Source organism: Gavia stellata, chromosome Z (genome assembly GCF_030936135.1).
Source record: "Gavia stellata isolate bGavSte3 chromosome Z, bGavSte3.hap2, whole genome shotgun sequence".
Classification (NCBI taxonomy): Eukaryota; Metazoa; Chordata; class Aves; order Gaviiformes; family Gaviidae; genus Gavia; species Gavia stellata.
In genome coordinates this window covers 67871018-67889241 of record NC_082637.1, presented here as the reverse complement: position 1 = coordinate 67889241, position 18224 = coordinate 67871018, and the positions used below count along the sequence as shown (strand labels likewise).

At 41.5% G+C, this 18224-nt stretch overlaps 1 protein-coding gene across 1 annotated transcript in view; it reads right to left on the bottom strand.

Annotated features, from left to right (window-relative positions):
• Nucleotides 1–1301: 1301 nt before the first annotated feature.
• Nucleotides 1302–18224, bottom strand: part of ZNF608 (zinc finger protein 608) — an 81138-nt gene continuing 64215 nt past the window's right edge. The window contains exons 3-8 of the mRNA XM_059833596.1: nucleotides 9616–9703; nucleotides 6686–9137; nucleotides 4498–4915; nucleotides 3765–3937; nucleotides 2698–2851; nucleotides 1302–1440 (exon numbers count right to left, since the gene is read on the bottom strand). Of these exons, the coding sequence (XP_059689579.1) occupies nucleotides 1355–1440; nucleotides 2698–2851; nucleotides 3765–3937; nucleotides 4498–4915; nucleotides 6686–9137; nucleotides 9616–9703 (3371 nt within the window). The 3' untranslated portion in view covers nucleotides 1302–1354. The remainder of the gene's footprint in view (nucleotides 1441–2697; nucleotides 2852–3764; nucleotides 3938–4497; nucleotides 4916–6685; nucleotides 9138–9615; nucleotides 9704–18224) is intronic.

Sequence of the window (18224 nt, the reverse complement as noted above, 5' to 3'; positions counted from 1 at the left end):
CATATCTCCTTTTACTGTATGGTTCGCAACTTAGCAGCAGACCCTGTGTGCGAGCCTTGGTACTGATACAAAAAAAGTAAAGAATATATATATATTTTTATATATATATGTATATATATATATATACGCATATATATATATATAAAAACAGAAGTCTAATTACAGCAACATTTGTTACTCTGTGATAAAATCTGCAATTTACAAAAATGAAATGACTGGTTTTTGCCTGCCATTAAGGCATTTCAAATTAACACCATGGAACTGATGTCTGTAATAAAGCGCTTCCTCATGTGATCCAGTCACATGACAATGTACATCTCCAAACTCATCATTCTCTGAAAAGAGAAAGAAGAATGTTTTAGTATGCAGTATCCCTTCCTCCTAGTTTTTTTTCTGCACCTCAGATACACCGTGAAATTAAAACTGCACAGTACTCTCAATCCCAAGGAGAAACAGCAAGCCATGTCCTCGTCCCTCCCCTGCCAAGAACAGCACACTAACAAGTAATCTGTGCTGAGATTTATCTTCTGGGTTCTGACACCCTAGCATCCATCAGCTCTTTCAGGGCTACCAACCTTTCTCACTCAAACAATTCCAGCTAAGAGCCTTACATGGTCACTTGTCTTCAGAGTCAGCTTTCAGAAAGACACCCATAACCATGGAACATTACAGTACTATTTAATACATTAAACTCTGAGGATTAACATGGCAGTGATGAAAGAAACACTAATGTTAAAGATGCTTTGAGTTTTCCACTTGAGATGGGATCATTATAATACAGAAGAGTCCCTTTCCTCTTGAAGAGTAAGGATGATGGTTGAAGAGTAAATTCTACTGAAAACCTAGTAAATAACCGAGAGGCAAATGCGTGGAATGGGTATGTAACTTAAATAGAATGTCAGCTCTAATGGACTCCCAAGCAAACCTCTCTGAAAGCAGAATCAGCAAACCAGGCAGACTTGCAGAACAGATAAAATCTTAAGTTTTCCTGGTAGTACATGGATCTAACTGAACATGAATTTTAAAACCCTTTTATAAAAAATCTGGATCTTAAATCATATTTCATAATCACTTGTTTTCTCTTAATACCAATCCTTAAAACATAGTCTATGGAAAATCTCAGAAGACAGATTGCTTGTTCCTTTTCAATGATCTATGTTACAGTTAAAGGACACAACTAAGGACAAAATGTCACCTTAAAGAGAATAAAACTACAATTAACCCAAAGTCCCCAGTTTTCTTCATCCTTAAAAACTGCATCATACAAGGAACTGCAGACCATCAGGCTATGAAATCTTATGATTTGCTTTCTCCTCTCTATGTTAAGATATATAATTTAAGATTTACTGGCTATTTACCTTCTTTGTGCGGGAAACATACCAGATGCAGATGCCTGCGCAGCCACCTGCTGAGTGGCAACAAGGGCAGCAGAGGTCAATCCTGAGGGAAAGAAAAAATGAAGGAATGTTGACGTACTTCTTGTTTTAATGGATTTTTGTGCTCAGAGAAACGTTAGGAAGCATCTCTAAGGCAAACAGATAAAAACCCCCACCATCAGAAAATGGTGGGGTTTTAACACTACATAAATGGCAAATATTTCAGGCCACAGTGTTAAGACAGTCTGCCCAGTATGATCAATATGCCTTCATAGAGTAAACAGAATTGTCCTTAATAGATATTTTACAAGAATATACAGCATTCCTACTTATTGTATTCCTTTCCAAGTACTGCACTGCATGATGCTAAGTGGTTTGTATGAGTTCCTGAATAAGAAGGTCAGTAGAAATAATAGGTACCAGGAAACAACAAGAAACAAAAGTCACAGTGAATTACAGAAATGACATGCCAGCTGCTCAGAATACAATACTTTATAATAACTTACCATTTTTACAGTTTTCCTTCTGAACAAGCATAATGCATCCCAAAAGGCATATGGAATCACGGAATCAAACTGAGAAATGTCAAGACTTTTACAGAGGCAAAGTAACTGCTGAGGCACCAAGTGAACATAATGAATTAATGTCATTTAGCCAGCAACTGTGATAGCATGTACTTTGCTGCATGGGAGGAAATCTCCTTTTCATTCAGCTAGAGTCCAGCGTTTGAGAAAAACAGTCAAAGACTGGTATAAAACCTAGGGAGAATAAATTGTATCTTACTGTGCTGCTTTTTCCCTGAGCGCAACTTTGTGCACTGCATTTGCCAAAATAGAGAGTCCTCTTTCAGACGGTCAAATTATAACAAGCTCAAACCCTTGTGACTGCAATGACTTGTACATAAAATATGTTCAGTATAAAAAGCTTTTGTCTTTGCTACACTTCTTCCATTGCTTACACAACCTTAATTATATAAAAAGGAGGTTGTTCGGTTTGGTTTTTCTACTGCCTTTCATCCAGTTGATGTCAGTTTGTAGTAAGAATCAAAACATTCACGTGAATGACAGCCTAACTGGTACATCTTTAATGATCCTCTAACACCCAGTTTTGGAAACAAAACTTGGTATTTCTCAGGCATGAGCTATTCATTTGCTGTTAGTCCATGCTGTGAATTTTCAAGCCTTCTTCCTAAATGTGAAAGCACTTCTGATTTAACAAGGGGATGTCTATTGAAAATGCTTCATATAGGCATGACTTCCAATGTCAAGGTAACAACTCCATGAGGCAAGCTAATCCCACCACTGGAAATTCTTCTGCTCACCTTGAAATGGGTCATATTGTCCAGGTATAAGGGGGTAACCCATTCCAACATGTGTGTGATGGTGCGTATGGAGATGCCGCTGGCTAAAAGGAGAATGCCGGTCTCGTTCCCTTTCTGCTTCCCGTTCACGCTCAGCTGCTGATTTTTCCACAGGCTAGTAATAGAAAGTGAAAGAAAACTGATGTGGCAACTCTAAAAGGGACGAAATCACAACAAAACCACACTTGCCATTACCTGGCAACCTTCTGAATTCAAATGATGAAGCTGATTTTTTCTGAAGAAATATATCTACTGGATTACTTGTACTTGATCCTAATCTAAAGCTGCTGTATCATCTGGCTAATGGAAGAGTTTCCAAGGCACAGAGATTTTGAAGCAACACACTGCAGCTTGAAGCCACCATGATGACTTCTAGTTTTGGGCTCCCTTAAGCTTGGCTGACTTGCCAATGCCGAACAACCTAGTTGAACTGCTGAAAGCTTATGTAAATGAATCCTTAGCCCTCTTTAATGCACCTTGGGGATCAAGCCTGCCTGAATAGCAAGAAAGCCCTTTTAAAAACAGAATCAGAGCCAGTGGCTTGCTCACAATTAAAATGAGCACCAACTTACCTGAAAGTAAAATAACAGCATTTGCTCCAGTGTGGAAATCATCAGAAATGGGGGCTGGTAATCTGCTATTTGGAAGATGTTGCTTCCTGGCAAATACAGGGAGGGGATATTACCAAATCCCACAGCCCAACTTCTCATTTCATTATCTGTTTCCAAATGGGAGCTTCTTGTTTAACTGCAATAAACCGTGCACCAGGAGGTATCTCTGAACCTACATTTCTATTTAAGTCCATTCATTTAAAATAGGAAGACTCTGAGCACAGAACTGTGTTATATGTGTCACTTCCAGTTTATGCCATGGAAGCATCCTGACTATAAATTGCTTTTATTTTAAGCAGTACTATAAAGAAGAATGATGCATTCAGAGCTTGATGCCAGATTGTGTGCTTCTTAAAATTATGTTCTCTACCCCTCCCCATATGTACCACTCTTCAATAATAACAGATGAAGCCTTACAACAGGGGACTTGCTGCGATACTGGCTGGCATGCTGCTGGAGCAAATCCAGTGCTTTGGACTCAGTGGTTGTTTTCGCATTGATGCTCGGGCTGGTATTGACTTTCTCTGCCTCTTCTCTCCCTGACATCTTCCCATAAACTGGATAATGAAATCCTGGAGAGAGATAGGCCCCTGCAGGTAAACAATAAATACCATATCAAGTTACTGGTTTTACATTCTGGTTATATCAAGGTGGGAGGAGGGGATGCCAGGACAGAGCATAACACCAAAAATGGATCATGTGACTATCAAACAGCATCTTTGCTCTTCAATTTCTTCACCTAATTTACCCTGATGAATGGAGGTTGTAAAGAAGGTTGAGCTGATAGCCATTTCAGACATTTATGAGTCCTCTTTAAGTGAAAGGAATAGTAACTATAATGGTTGTGACAGTAAGTGCTTAGAATATTTTTATAGGCAATAAACTATCTGTCAGTCTAACAGCAATAGCAGACTGTCAAGGATTGAGAAAACTGTAGCTGGGAACTGTGACAGTTCATAAAAGGAACATCTTGTATTAAATCAGTTTCATCTACAGAACTTTCCCCAGTGGAAGCACAAGCAAAACAAATGTCATCGATGAAGCTTTTAATTTACCCTAGCTACTAACAGAAATATTAAAATGCAGGCTTTACTGCACTTTGAGGATGTAAATCTTAACTAGTGTGCAAGGCAAATTTCAGAATACATACCAGGATAGCTGTGCATTAGGACAGGAGAGACTGCACGATAGGCTGGATGGTTGGGATCGTACATCTGTGGATAAGGATAAGCATGCAAGTACTGGATATATGACTGATGCTGACTCATTGGTGAGGAAACCGCTACTCTAGCACCCCGAGAGTCCTTCCAATTTACAGGAGTCTTTCGATCATCATTTTTTATCTTGCTCTCATCCACTGATTGAGAATCAGAACGCTTGACCTCTTTAGGCTCCTCTTTAATGCTTGCTAATGAGACAGGAAGGTTAGGCAGGGAACTTTCCTTGTTAGGTGTTTTTCTAGGACTGTCTTCTTTTAACTTTTTCTCACGATCAAGTTCTTCTGACTTTTGCTGATCAAGGTATTTGGGCTGATAGACATAATGATGCCATGTTCGTGAATCTGGATCCTAATACAGAAGAGAAAAAAAAAATTGTTCTGAACTTCGATGTTGAAATAAGATCGTTATTGATATTTCCCATACTTCAGTTAATGTATTTTTAATAGCTGTTTTAATAACATATCCCTATTACATACAGGAGAGGTTTGCTTGCTACAGAGTGCCTTGAGCTCAAAGTCGACCAATATTCCCATGAAGGAGCAAGAGACTATTATCAAAATTTAATTCAATTGCTTCATCTTATAACCTTCTTCATGCCTTTAACTAGTTTAATCATGAAATACATATGCATTGTATGAAAGTTCTGAGACCATGCTATTCATAAAACATTTCAATTAAAGCCCACAGAGAGATCTTCCCATTAGAGAGCAAAAAATATCTGTGAACCACAAAATTAAAGCTGGCTAATGATATGCCAGAACACTTAGATTACCTGGAACAGTGAACCTGAAAAACTGATCTATCTGGAAAGGTGCTAATGCTGCTTCTGATATTACAAACATTCAGGAATCAGTCGAAGTCAGACATTAAGGCAGACTTCAGCTGACAGTCTTATTTCAAGTTTGTAAAATTACACATGGATAAGTATTTACAGGATCAGGACCACATGGTTTAAAGAACATGTGCAGGCTATCGTAAATACTTTTTTGCATAATGTATTACATAGACCAGTTTATAAAGACATTATAGAATTAGGTAGGCGAGTTCTTTACAAGACTACACCAAGCCAGTACTGAGCAGTAACAGGAAGACCTTTTTTTCTAACACAGGATACGCAAGAGCTAATTGTAAACATTGTCTCCAGTTGATACACATTTATGGCACATGCAACAGAAACATAAGCACACAACCAGACGCCTGGACAGCCTGGTTCAAATACTCATTTTAATCTGCAGAAATCGTCTCCTACTTGGGGCTGTACCTTGCCGCTTCCTTTAGAGCTCCCTAACTCCCACTCGCCTGACCCCACCGTATCTTGAAAGACAAGTAAGGGGGAAGTCTGGGATGTACCGTACACCAGCACATGAAAGCATCAAGCATTGAGGCTCCAGTTCAGAGCACAGAGACAGTCGCATTGCCTCGAATGAAGGCAATGTGACATCTAGGAAGGTCAGCACGAAGCCACTGGATGAAATTCTGGTTCCACTGAAGTCAATGGCAAAACTATCACTGACTTCAGCAGAGAGAGGATTTCATCCATTGTGTAGGTCTGTAGGGGCTTGAGGTTGGTTGAGGAGAGAAGGGGAACTTAACTGCTTCAAAAAGGTCACCTTGGGTTAAGATAAAGAGCTGAGCTTCAAGCCAATTCTTCAAAGAACCAGCTCACCCATCTTTAGTAAATGCCAACTGTCATTTAACAAAAAAAAGAAACACTTCAAACCATATTTCAAATCTACTTTAAGTCCTCTCACAATCAAAGCCGCTTATTTTGCTTGAAATTTCTCATTTCTGAACTAAGTAAAGTGCTTAGAATTTACATCTAAAAGAGAAAGCTAATTCTATTTTATTCATGAACATAATTTAAAATAGTCTACTCGGGACTTAAGCCTGGGTTTTGTCACCACCTTGCTAGACCTTTGTCTTTTTTTTTCCTTTTCAAACAGCTCAACTGAAAAGTCTATTGGTCTATTCACAGACTACAGTACTATCTAGCATGAAAGAAGGATGGCGGAGCTTGTTTGGCTGCAAAGGTAGAAGAACATAGCAGAATCAGGGACAAAATCTCACATGACTTAAGGATAAATCAAGACACTCTCATTCCATTTCCTGTGACCTCACCTGTTTAAATCTTGTGGTCGGATCTACTCCCGTTTGCTTCATGGAGTCCATAACAGATTTCATCTCCACGGCCTCCTTTATGAGCTGGTGGTTTTCCATTTGTTTGGCTTTGAAACTGTCAGACTGAAGCTGCTGCTGGTGATTGGAAAGCATCTGTGATTTGCTTGTCTCCTCACCTTTGTTAGGGACTGATGACCCTATTTTAGTGTTATTTTTGCTGGACTCTGGAGTTGAAGGGGCCTTTGAAATAGTGGCAGATGGAATATTCTTCTGCTTGTTGTCATCCTTCCCAATCTCCTTCAAGGGGGGGTCATTCTTCCTTTCACAGTCCCTCCCAGTTTGTGCCATTTTCTGTTCTGCTAGTCTCTGGTCCTCATAGTATTTTTCATACTGCTGCCTGTAAGCAGGGTTAGAGGCCATTAAGGACTTTTGGTCCATATAGAGCCCATAGGCATACTGTCCATAATAAAGTGACTGAGCAAGTGCAGGGTGCCTTTGCGTTATTACTGACTGATGTTGTGGCTGCAAATTAGAGGAAGTGCTTTCACTTTTCTTGGCATCTGCAGGTTCTGCCTTCTCTTTCTTTTCAGCCTCTTCCTCAGCCTCTTTTTTGATCTTCAGTCCCTGTGGGGTACTGCTGTTCCCAGCTGCTGGGGCACTGACCTGTCCAGAGTGCATGTAACTTGGGGAATAATAAGGATCGTAGCCATGGTAATAGGGAGAATGGGACTCTTTCACTTGAGCCGATTGTGCTGTGGTTGAAGAATGTCCTTTTACAACACCATCCTTACTAGAAATAATATCCGACGGAGAGCTGGCCTTTGACCTCATGCCCTCTGACCTGCTGTCGGAACCACCATCATCAGCTGCATCAGAAATATCCGAGTAAGCAGGGCTGTTAGTTTTAGCGGCTGTGCTATCTGCACCATTTTGTGTCAATACGTGCAGTGGCGCCATGGCAGATTGTCCATTCACCAAAGTGCTGCATTCCATCCTGGAGGCACTCCCTATGGAAGGGCTGGGCGCATTGTCTGTGAACGTGTAAACCTTATCAGCTTCAGCCTTAATACTTGCCATCCTGCTCTCTTGAGACTCTGACAGTCCATTAGCTAGCACTTCATTCTTGTTGAGATGGTCCTTTAAAAAATGTCCAGATAAGTCTTTCCCAGACCCTTTTGAATCTTCCAGCTTTCCCAGCTTAGAATCCATCTTGGGGCTTCCCGTCTCTTTGCTTTCTTTGTCCTTCAGCTTTCGCTTCTCCTTTTTCTTTTTGTCTTTGAGTGATGTGAGAGCTGGGTTTACAGTGCTTGGCTCTCCCATAATTGTGGGCTTTGGTTGAATAGGTTTTAGCGGAGGGCTCTTTGGTGTAGCCTGAACAATAGTAGTTGTTAGAGAGGGCAGTCCCGGTATTGTCCCTGTAGTGGTGGTTGTAAAGGCTGTAGTAGGTATAGCTATTAATTGGGGAGGAGTTGGTGCTGGCGCTGGGGCAATGGGCCTGGCTGTTTTCAGTTTGGAAAGGTTTTTATCCACTTTGCAATTGTTTGCTTTCTTGCCTTTATCACCCAAACTCTTCTTGTCGATTAACCCCTCAGCCTCCAATTTTGGCATTTCGGTTTGCAAATTGCCATCTGCTACTGAGCAATTATCCAGTGTGGCTGCCATATTAGAAATTACCGGAAGGCTGTTCAATTCACTGTTCAGACCCTTCTTTTTGCCAGAATTCTTGCCAGTTTTGGAACTGATAACTGGACCGGAGCCGTTGCTGGTCAGTTCCCTTTTTCCCTTGGGGGTCCCTGGGGTAGTGATGGAGGAGGGAGATGTCGGTGCTTTTAATGGATCAAAGCCTGGCAAATTTGTGCTTGGCTCACCGCATTCAAGTGCCACATTACTCAACGCTTCCTCACAGTCCGAAATTTTGTCTTCACTGTCAGGCTCAAACTCCAGTTTGTTTTCTGGATCTAAATGTGCATGAGCCTGATGGTATCGTAATCCATTAATGTGCTTGTACTTTTTGTTGCAGTTGGGGTGAGGACAGTCAATCAGCACAGGAGAAGAGCAGCCTTGATCCAAAAAAGTAGTCTCGGGTTTCCCCTGTGGGGTGGTGGGAGTGCTTCTGGAGTTAGTACGAACACGTTTTCCAGATTTATTGTCCTCCGAACTGGAGTTCAAATCTAGCTCCATTGGAGGCTTAGTTTTTCTCTTGTTTGTGGATGAGGGGCTGGCTTTGACTTCATCCATGGCACAGTTTGGGGGTGTCCTGCGCCCACTTGAGTTAAGGCTGCCCCTCCTCCCCTTCCCATTGGCACCACCTCGATTCTTATTCTGAAGTCCTCTGGACTCTGCAAAACTCGCATCATTCCCAGGTACAGCTGCAGCTGCAGCGGACCTTGCCCGCTTTCCCCTGCCCCGTCCTCCACGCATTTCCAGGTCACTTGTTGGAGATTCACAAAACCTATATAAACAAGAGCAGATTTCACCAGCAGGTGCTGTGAACTGAATAAATATCAAAACACCACCACTTCCCAAAACAGAACCTTCGTACATGTTAAAGGAAACATGTCCTTCTTCCAAATGAGCATGTTACAGTTTCAAAGAGAAAGTCATTAAAGAAGGACAAAAATGGTAAGAACAAGACCACCTAACTAGAACAATGGAAAGAAAAAATTTCCAAACTTACAGAAATGCATTTTTAAATTAAGTGCCTTCTGATCAAATCCCATGTATTTCCCCTTCCCTCTCAAAAACATGAAACAAAAAGAAATAAAAATTCCCACCCAACATTTCAGCGTGGAACAGAGAATTAGTCATTTCACTGGTGCATGTTTTCAATTATAACCAGTTGGTTTTTATTAATCTCTGCACAGCCTCTTGACAGAGACTGGGGGTGAAAATACAGCAGAGGAAAAAACAGATTCAGAATGACCGCCTACCTAGGAGGGGCCCAGTCATGCTTTGTGCAATCCAGCAGTGTTCCCACATAAGTCTTGTTCCTCCACGTAACGTTTACCACTAGGACACCTGCCAGTGGGAGAAAAACAAAGTATTATCACAGTCAGAACAATAATTGGGGTAGGCTTTTTGTTTGGGATTTTTTTTTTTCATTTTTTTCTCTCCCTCCCCACGAAGTGAGAGCTTTATTCTCATTTGCTTTCCAACACTGTGGTCTATACTCTTCCTGTTTTCTGGTTTCATCGACCTCAAGTTAAAACCCACAGGAAAGACAGCAAATGACAAAGAACAAGAGCGTGTGTGCGCATGTGTATGCGTGTAAGAGAGAGTGTGTGCCTGTGTGACTGTGTGTGTAATCAAGATACAGCTGACAGAAGGAAATGGGTTTTGCCATGTCCTGCTGTAAAACAGCAACACTCACCTCTTAATTTTGCTATTATTGCACATAATTGCTTTCGCTTGGCAGCCAGCCAGCATAAACTAAGCACCAGTTACAGTGTTTAAATCAGTAGGTGACTGAGAAGAACCTGCTTTGCTTTGAACAATATGACAATGCTGCTTCTATTTATTTGAAATTGCATGTATCCAAACACACAAACACACACGTATGCATTGCAAGTTTTGTTCAGCAGACATAGATGGAAACAACTATTATTTACCTTGCTTTTTCTTCTGTGCAAAGCGAGGGATTAGACATGAAACTGCAGCCATAGAGTAAAGCTAAGAGGAACCGCAATACAGATACATAGAAAGAGGGATCCTTTAAAAAATGCCTTGTAATTTAATTGCTTTTCCACTTATTATTTTTATTAAATGTAAATTCATCCCCACCTAAAGCAGACTTCTAATTTTGGTTTATTCAAATTATCCTGGTAAAATGTGTGCACGGTAAGGATATCCTAAGCAACAACAAAATAAATGTGGGGGATGTCATTCAAGTGTCTTCAGGTTGCCCTCAAACACTTCTTCACGTAATTTATCATCATGTTTATGGACTAGACAGCATAATGACCCCTTCAATTCATTAACTTCCGCAGATAAACACAAGACAGTATTATTGAACCAGCCATCTCTTCTTACTAGAACGTACACTGAAGAAAACCTCGTATTTTACCTAGCAAAGAAAGGCATGATGCAAAACGCTTCCAATTTATGTGAGGCGTAAAGACACTAACTCGCAGCTGCCAGCCTTGTGACTTGTTTTTCCTCTACACTTCCCTTGTTCTAGCTGTAGCGTTTTTGTAACGGATATAATAATGGCATTGTGCCAGACTGTTTCCAGCCAGTCCTTCTGCTTTGTCTTACCAGTGCAATTTCTAATTTTGTACCAAAACGACCCCTCTCTGCTGCACCAAGGTAAAGTAAACCTGCAATCAGCTGCTTATTTCCTCAGGGGCCTTTTAACAGCGGGGAAGTATGTGAAGTGCTGTTAGCGGAGCTACCAGGGAAGAAGGGATTTCCCTGAAAATTCTCTGTGGCAGATTTGAAAATCATACCCCATATGGTTTTAAGTCGCCGTTACGGTGAGGCAACCGGAATTTCGTACACTGGGGCGAACTGGTCTTAAAGAGGAAAGGTAGGCGGCTGTTCCAGCCAGGGTCAGAGCCAGGCACTGAATACCTCGAAGGATTAGGTTAAATCGCTACGCCCTATCTTTACGACCTACGCAAAGCCGGCAGCCTGGAAAAACACCAAACACACTTCACCCTCGCCCCCTTCGAACGAGAACCACCGCCTGAAAAAGCGGCGGAAGGGGCAGGGGCAGAGGCGCTGCCGGAGCCCGCCCGCCCCAGCCCCGCGCCCGCCCGCCGGCGCTGAGGGGCCTTTGTCGCCGCCGGCCCCGCGGGGCGCCGCGGCCCCCGCCGCCATTGGCCCTCGCCCGCCGCCAGCTCCGGCTCCTGATTGGCCGCACCCAAGCCGTGCGGCTCCCGCCGCCGCCAGCCTGTTGGTGGCCGGGGCCAGGCGAGGAGGCGCGTGCAGCGCTCTGCGGGCGGGCGCGGCGCGGGGCTCTGCCTGTCGCCCACCTGCCCCGGAGCGCCGAGCCCTGCGGGGGAAGGGGGTCCTCGCTCCGCGGCCCAGGGCTGCCACACCTCGCCGACGGCACCCGCGCCCTGCAGCGCTGAAACCGCCCTCTGCCGCCTGCCGGGCCCGGACGGCGGCTGTGGGGTGTTAGGCGGGCAAAGGCAAGCGGACGGAGAAACGGCTCTTGCGGCCGAGGGCCCGAGGGCGGCCCGCCGGGCTCCGCCGGAACCGTCCCCCGTCCGGGAGGGGAGCAGGCCCTTCCATAGCGCCGCCGCCACTGGCGCCGAAGAGGAGGCGGGCTGTGGGGCTCTGGGATAGCAGATGCCCCGTCGTTTTCCTCCAGTGCTGAAATCGCGCCATGTCGTGAAAGGGCTACACCTACTGAAACGCAGGGGCAAAAAACGTGAAGAGGAGAACACGTCAGTAGATCCGCGGAGGAAGTATTTGTCACTGGAAATTGGGTTTCCCGCAACAGGCAACTCCAAGCTATGTTCCCATCTGCCACTCATGCACTAGAGAGAGACTAAAAAGGTGTTCCTCTGGTAACCTTGGTGCTTTCCTTCCACCTTAATACCTCCCCAGCTGTGACTCCATAATGCTCTCACTGAAAATCACGGCTATTTTCCATCGCTAAATTCTATCACGCAGCCCATCTCCCTGCAGCAGCACAATTGCTCCCTGCTGTCCACTTACCAGTGTTTGTCCAATCTCCTAAATGTGCAAAGCAAGGAGGGTTTTCTGACTTCCCACGGAGTATTAGGGGAGAATTAACTGCGCCATTCATTTTCCCCCAGCTCGTTCACCTTTATCCTTTAGTTAAAATGTAATTGTTAGGTTTTGTGGGGTTTGGGGGTTTTTTTAATCAAGGTGTATTACTAAGTCTCCATCTTCCTCAATATTTGCACAGTCTTGTCTATCTCTACCTGTGCTTTATTTATTTATTAATTTATATAACAGACCTAGGGATAGTCTGTTACCTATTAATAGAAAAGAGGGCAAAGTAGAAGGCATGGAGTACGTATAATAATAAAACCCCCGGAAATCAATACACTTTTCAGTAATTCTTAGAAGACATTCAAATGACCTTCCAGTGTAAGAAAGTCAATACTTCAAACACAAGTAGGTTCCTCCTTTAAAGTCAGTTACGTTTAGCATCTCATTAAGTTTGTTAGTCTTAGCAAAGGCCCCAGTATGGAAGTAGGAGGGAAGATTAATTTCTATGCTGCGTTAGAACAACTGTGGCAAGGAATAAGTTTCCTTTCCCTAATGAACAGCACATTACTCAGCCACAGGTAAGATTCCACAGAACCAGCAGTGAAGGCAGCTCATTTAATCCTCTGAGATTATCATAGAAATGGGTCAAAAGAGTGTAAGTAAGATGGGAGGTGGGACTGACCCCTAAGGAAACATGCAACTGGAGGCTTATTGGAGTAAAGCACTGGAAAATGCAAACGAGATGTGAAAGGTAAGTAACCCACACTATGTACTGGATGTGCTACTGAAGAGAAAGGATTATTCCTGCTGCACCCAGTCAGGGTGTACTATTACAGTTTTCTTTGATCCAAAATACTTGTCCTGCACAGAGTTCAAGCTCAAAACAAGAACCTCTGCTGGGACTTCTCTGCACTGTCTCAGGGGCAGTACACGAATAGCAGTACTACAGCAGTCTTCAGTTCACCTCCACGGATTGCATCTGAGTACACTGGGCATGCAGTCATAGATGAACTAACCCTTCTCCAAGTTGTTCCAACTCCTCTTGAGCATGTGTGTGCTAGGGCATAGCTCTCCACACACTCCTTCCATCTCATGAAGTAAGTAAAATATCACGTACAAGATCAAACCTCACTGGGGCTATGTCAAGTCACAAGAAGTCCCTGTAATGAGACTTCCCATTACATTAGACTATATGTGAGATGACACATCATGTAACGACCATTTATTTAGCATTGCCTGAACAAGAGTGAAAATGCAAAGACAGCCTGAAGAACCCACAGGTCTGTCTGAATACAGAGATGTATTTTCACCTTAAAAAAGCCCAAGAGGCTAAACTATTGAAAGTAAGCATTACTGAAGAATGGGAGAAAAATTCAGATGCTTGTAATGCAGTGTACCCGAGGATATCGGGACTCTTAAGATTCCAATTCAGGAAACCTGGCCAAATATCTAATCCTGTTCTTGTGAGGTTGGATCAAACAATAGTGAATATATTTAGACTACATGCAAATGTTTCTTCCACCAAGTAAGGGTGTCAACTCAAGATTTTCACCAAGAGCAGAGTTCACAAGATTTGGATGTAATAGAGAAAAACATCCCAAAATGAAGGTGTGAATTTCTTGATTTAATTTGGTTTAGCATTCCATTTACAAACTACGTAACTATTCACAGTTACAGTATATCTAAAATTAGCAATATCCTCCACAGTCTTCAGTATCAAATATCCTAAATTAAAGCAGCCAAGAATAAGAAAATGAAAATTTCAAAAGTTACTACCCATGCTACTCTTTATCACTAAGGAGCAGACACAGTAAGTGGTGAATGTGTTATTGTGTAGGAATTACAAAATGGTGTCTAACACAAGAAAATGGGGTCATGTTACCTAGAGGTTTTACAGTTCACCTACACTACCCAGTACCTTTTCTGCCGGAATCCATTATTAGCTAGGGCAGGATCATACACAAAAGCCTTAATGTACGGCAGAGGTGCACACAAGATGCTACCTAGTGCCCATCACTGTCAACAGAAGTCCCTCCTTTAACATCAAGGGGAATTTCATTAGCCTGCTAGAAGCAAGAAAAGATTCTGTATTTTAGTGTTTTCCTTCACAGTGCGTGTACCATTATGAGCTTTTTTCTTTACTTGCCACATTCACAACCACAATGTTTATGGCAAAAAATCACCCAACAACAGATAGGAAAAACTAACACATTCCTAAGGGAGTACAAAACCATTTTACATAAGCAGTTCTGATAGATATAATGTACAAAGTAACTGTGACAATTTGTATGTGGATTTTATTATGGAATGAAAGGTCACATGTCACAAAAGTGATTTGTAATAAAATAATTTTCAAAAATCTACAGAAAGAAGCACTTTTTATGAGTTCTGTGGATGCAATATATGTTTTCTTTCCTTTCCCCTCCCTTCCTTTTTGTCAGTGACTGCATAACAAAGACCAGAACTAAAATTGGCTATTTACTATTAACTAAATTTATAGAATTAAATGTGTCATCGCAAATTGGAAATGAACTACCTAAATTTGTTGTTCACTGTTTGAAAAAAAGAGCCATGCTCTTTTAAAGTCAGCCTAACAAATGCAGATGTGCTATTCTGATGCAAAAACATCACAATCACAATGCATTTTCAATACCAAGCCAGGGTACCATTAATGTTGACTACCTTGACACTGCACTTCTAGCAGGCACATGAAGTTGTAACGATCTACTCAAATCTAACAGGATACACTCTTGTAGATATTCTTTCATCTAAAGAACGGAAGACTGAAGGATCTAGTCTAAAACAGATATTAATACTTTTGTTTTCTTGACTCTGTTTTCTGCAATGAACATAAGCCAAGAATTTTTACGGTTTATATTCAAAACTTTGAAAATTAGATCATGTGATTAGGAATCAAATTATCACATTAATATGTTAAATGCAGGCCCCAATTTTTGAAAATACTGGCTTTAGACAAGAAACATATTCAAATTCCAATATAAGTAGACATTACTCAATTAATCAGACTGGAAAGCCTGACTTACTGTTGACAGCATAGACTGCTTTTGTGTTCAGATCACAGCAATTGCTACAAAATTCTGTTTTAGTTCAAGTTGATTATTTTCCCAGAAAACTCAAAAGACCAGTTATCTGAACGGGTGAATGGGTATGCCTTCATTTTTCTAAAAGGAGCTGTTCCCTCTGTTCTTAGCAGAGCATCTGGCCAAAAGTATCTCCAAAATTCTGGAGAAAGCGTTTCTGCACAGTCATTCTGAACACTTCTGTAACTGATCTGTTGAAAAATATTTAAATGATCTTCCAAAACTAGAAGTAATGTCTTTGCTTTTCAGTCACGAAAAGTCACGTATGTTTGAAAAGACACATAAGTCACTTACGTTTAAATATAAGTGGAGTCCTACTTGCTCAAAATTCCCATTCGGTTAAGAGTTCTGCCTACTGCCTTCACTATTCTGAGTATCATTTTAAGGCAACTTTTGCTGATGCCAGAGGAAGAGCTACCAAAGTATACTGTGCTTTGTAGTAATTTTTATAAGATTACCTCTTAAAAAGTTTAATATGACAAATTCTTGTAGCAATATTCTTGTGGCATAGCCGCTCTTCAAGGTTGAGATGCAGTTCTCAGTATTGAGAAGGCGTCACATCATTTCTTGACGTAACATTACAGCAAAAGCATTTCCTTGTATCTTTATGATCAGTAAACCCACAAATTTGTCTGCAAACCAAATTCCGTTTGCCTTTTGTCCCAGCCTTGCCAAATAATACAGATATGTAATAATGCAAATAATACAAATAATACAGACATGCCTGGGATAGCCAAACCACGGCATATCTGTCATCAGTGAGTACACCGCCACCATGGATTAAATACATTTTACTCTGCATCTGGCACTGCTAAGTTTTTAAGCCCGCATATATCTATTTGACATCACTGTTCTAACAGTAACTGAAATACATGAAGTGCAAAAAGCCGCACGATGAAAATCTGTAATCTTAGGATTATCTCAAGCTTTTTTGTTGCCATTGGTTTAGCAAGAGCAGTAGAACTCATTTGCCTCACAACATCCACCACATCATCATCAATCCCAGATCCACATATACACCTGCAATTCATCCAGGCATAAAAAACACCAAACAATGTGTTAGACTTGCCATGCAAATAGCTTATTTCTCCCTGATTGCTTCCATCAAGAAAGTAATCTAAAATTAACAGTAAACATTCTACCTATAAAGTCAAGTCTTCTACACTGAATACTGATCTGGTAGACATACAATTTATTTACTACTTTAATCACACTCTCTGTCTAGCATGGCGCAAGAAAGCAACTACATCTACAGCAGGTGCACATGTAACAGACATCAACATCAGCAAGCCTGAGAATCTAATGACTGTCAGGTGGCCTGGAAATGCAAGACTGATGGGGTTTTTTGGTTTTGTTGGTGGGGGTTTTTTTGTTTTTTTGTTTTTTTTTCTTTTTTAAAGAGCCCTACTGCTGTGCTGAATGTTTGAAAAGTCACTTTAACCACATCCTGTAATCAAACCATCTGGAGCACAGATCTGCAATTAGTCATCCTGGACACTGGACTTTATCTGAACAAATACTGTATAGCAACGAAGCTGAGAAGATTGGATAGCATTAAAGAAAAGAAGCATAATGAAATACTGCTGGAACAGTCATAAACCTTCGAGACACTTAGCTGTGGTGTTAATTTAGTACTTTATGAAAGCATAGTAAGCTTAAAGGTTAAAGGGCTGAGAGGCTAAAACCTGCTATTTTAGTTAGTGTTGCCCTGCTGGTGGCTAAAGCAGGTTGGCATTACTCTAGCCACATAAACTACAGCAGCTTCTTCAACAGAGTAACAAACTTTGTTAATATCCATGTGTTTTCCAGGAAGTTGAGTAATGTCAACCTAAATTTCATGGATACTTTGTTCAAATGGCATGCCCTTTCTTTCCCTCTTCATTATGAAGTCATCAGTACAATGTATTTAGAGAAGCAACCACCACCCTAGCTTGGAAAAGCTGTGTTACACCTTTAATGACATAAAAACAAAACGTATATTCCCTGGACTTGCATTACATACTCCCATTTGCATTCAGAAAAGAAGCAGCAATTATACAGTGAGGAGTACCTCTTGAAGCCATGGAGGTAGGCCATCAAGGAGACAACTTTTTCATCCCACCTAATAGTAACTGTAATACATTTTCTTAATCTAGAGGCTTATCCCAGGGCATAAAGAAGAATAAACACTGAAATAACTGAAGAAGGCCTGTTTCCCCATGAGCCCATGTGCTTAATACACAAAAGAATACACAGCCACTTCCATCACTGTCACGTCTCCCACAGCCTTTGTTCTGAAGCCTGATGAGCTGTATTGATTTGGGAAAATCATTGAGCTTCTTGGAAAACTAGACTCCAGCTTATTCACCACCATCTATTTCTTTCTCATGAAGACAGTTGGTCAATATTCAGTTGAATGGTCAGCTAAAAGAAGCTCTAGTTTCTTTTCTTTTTCTTGCCTCCCTGGTAACACTATCCTTTTCCAGTTTTAGTACAAAACAAAACAGCACGTTAGGTAGACTTGTTGCTGAAGGTGAGCTGAAATGGTAGTGCCTCTGAACAAAGCTATGACTGAAATGCTATAAGCAGGTTGGCTCTGGAAAACAGGGCAGCATCTAATCAAAGAGCTTATGTCCCTTATCAGAGATAGTAACAATGCCACTACGATTTTTTCAGTGTATGTTTCTTCTAAAGACAGTCTGCCTATCTGCCTAAATAACCAGTAAGCAAGATCTAAACGCAAATGGAGAGCTGAAAGAAAACAAATGGTCCTA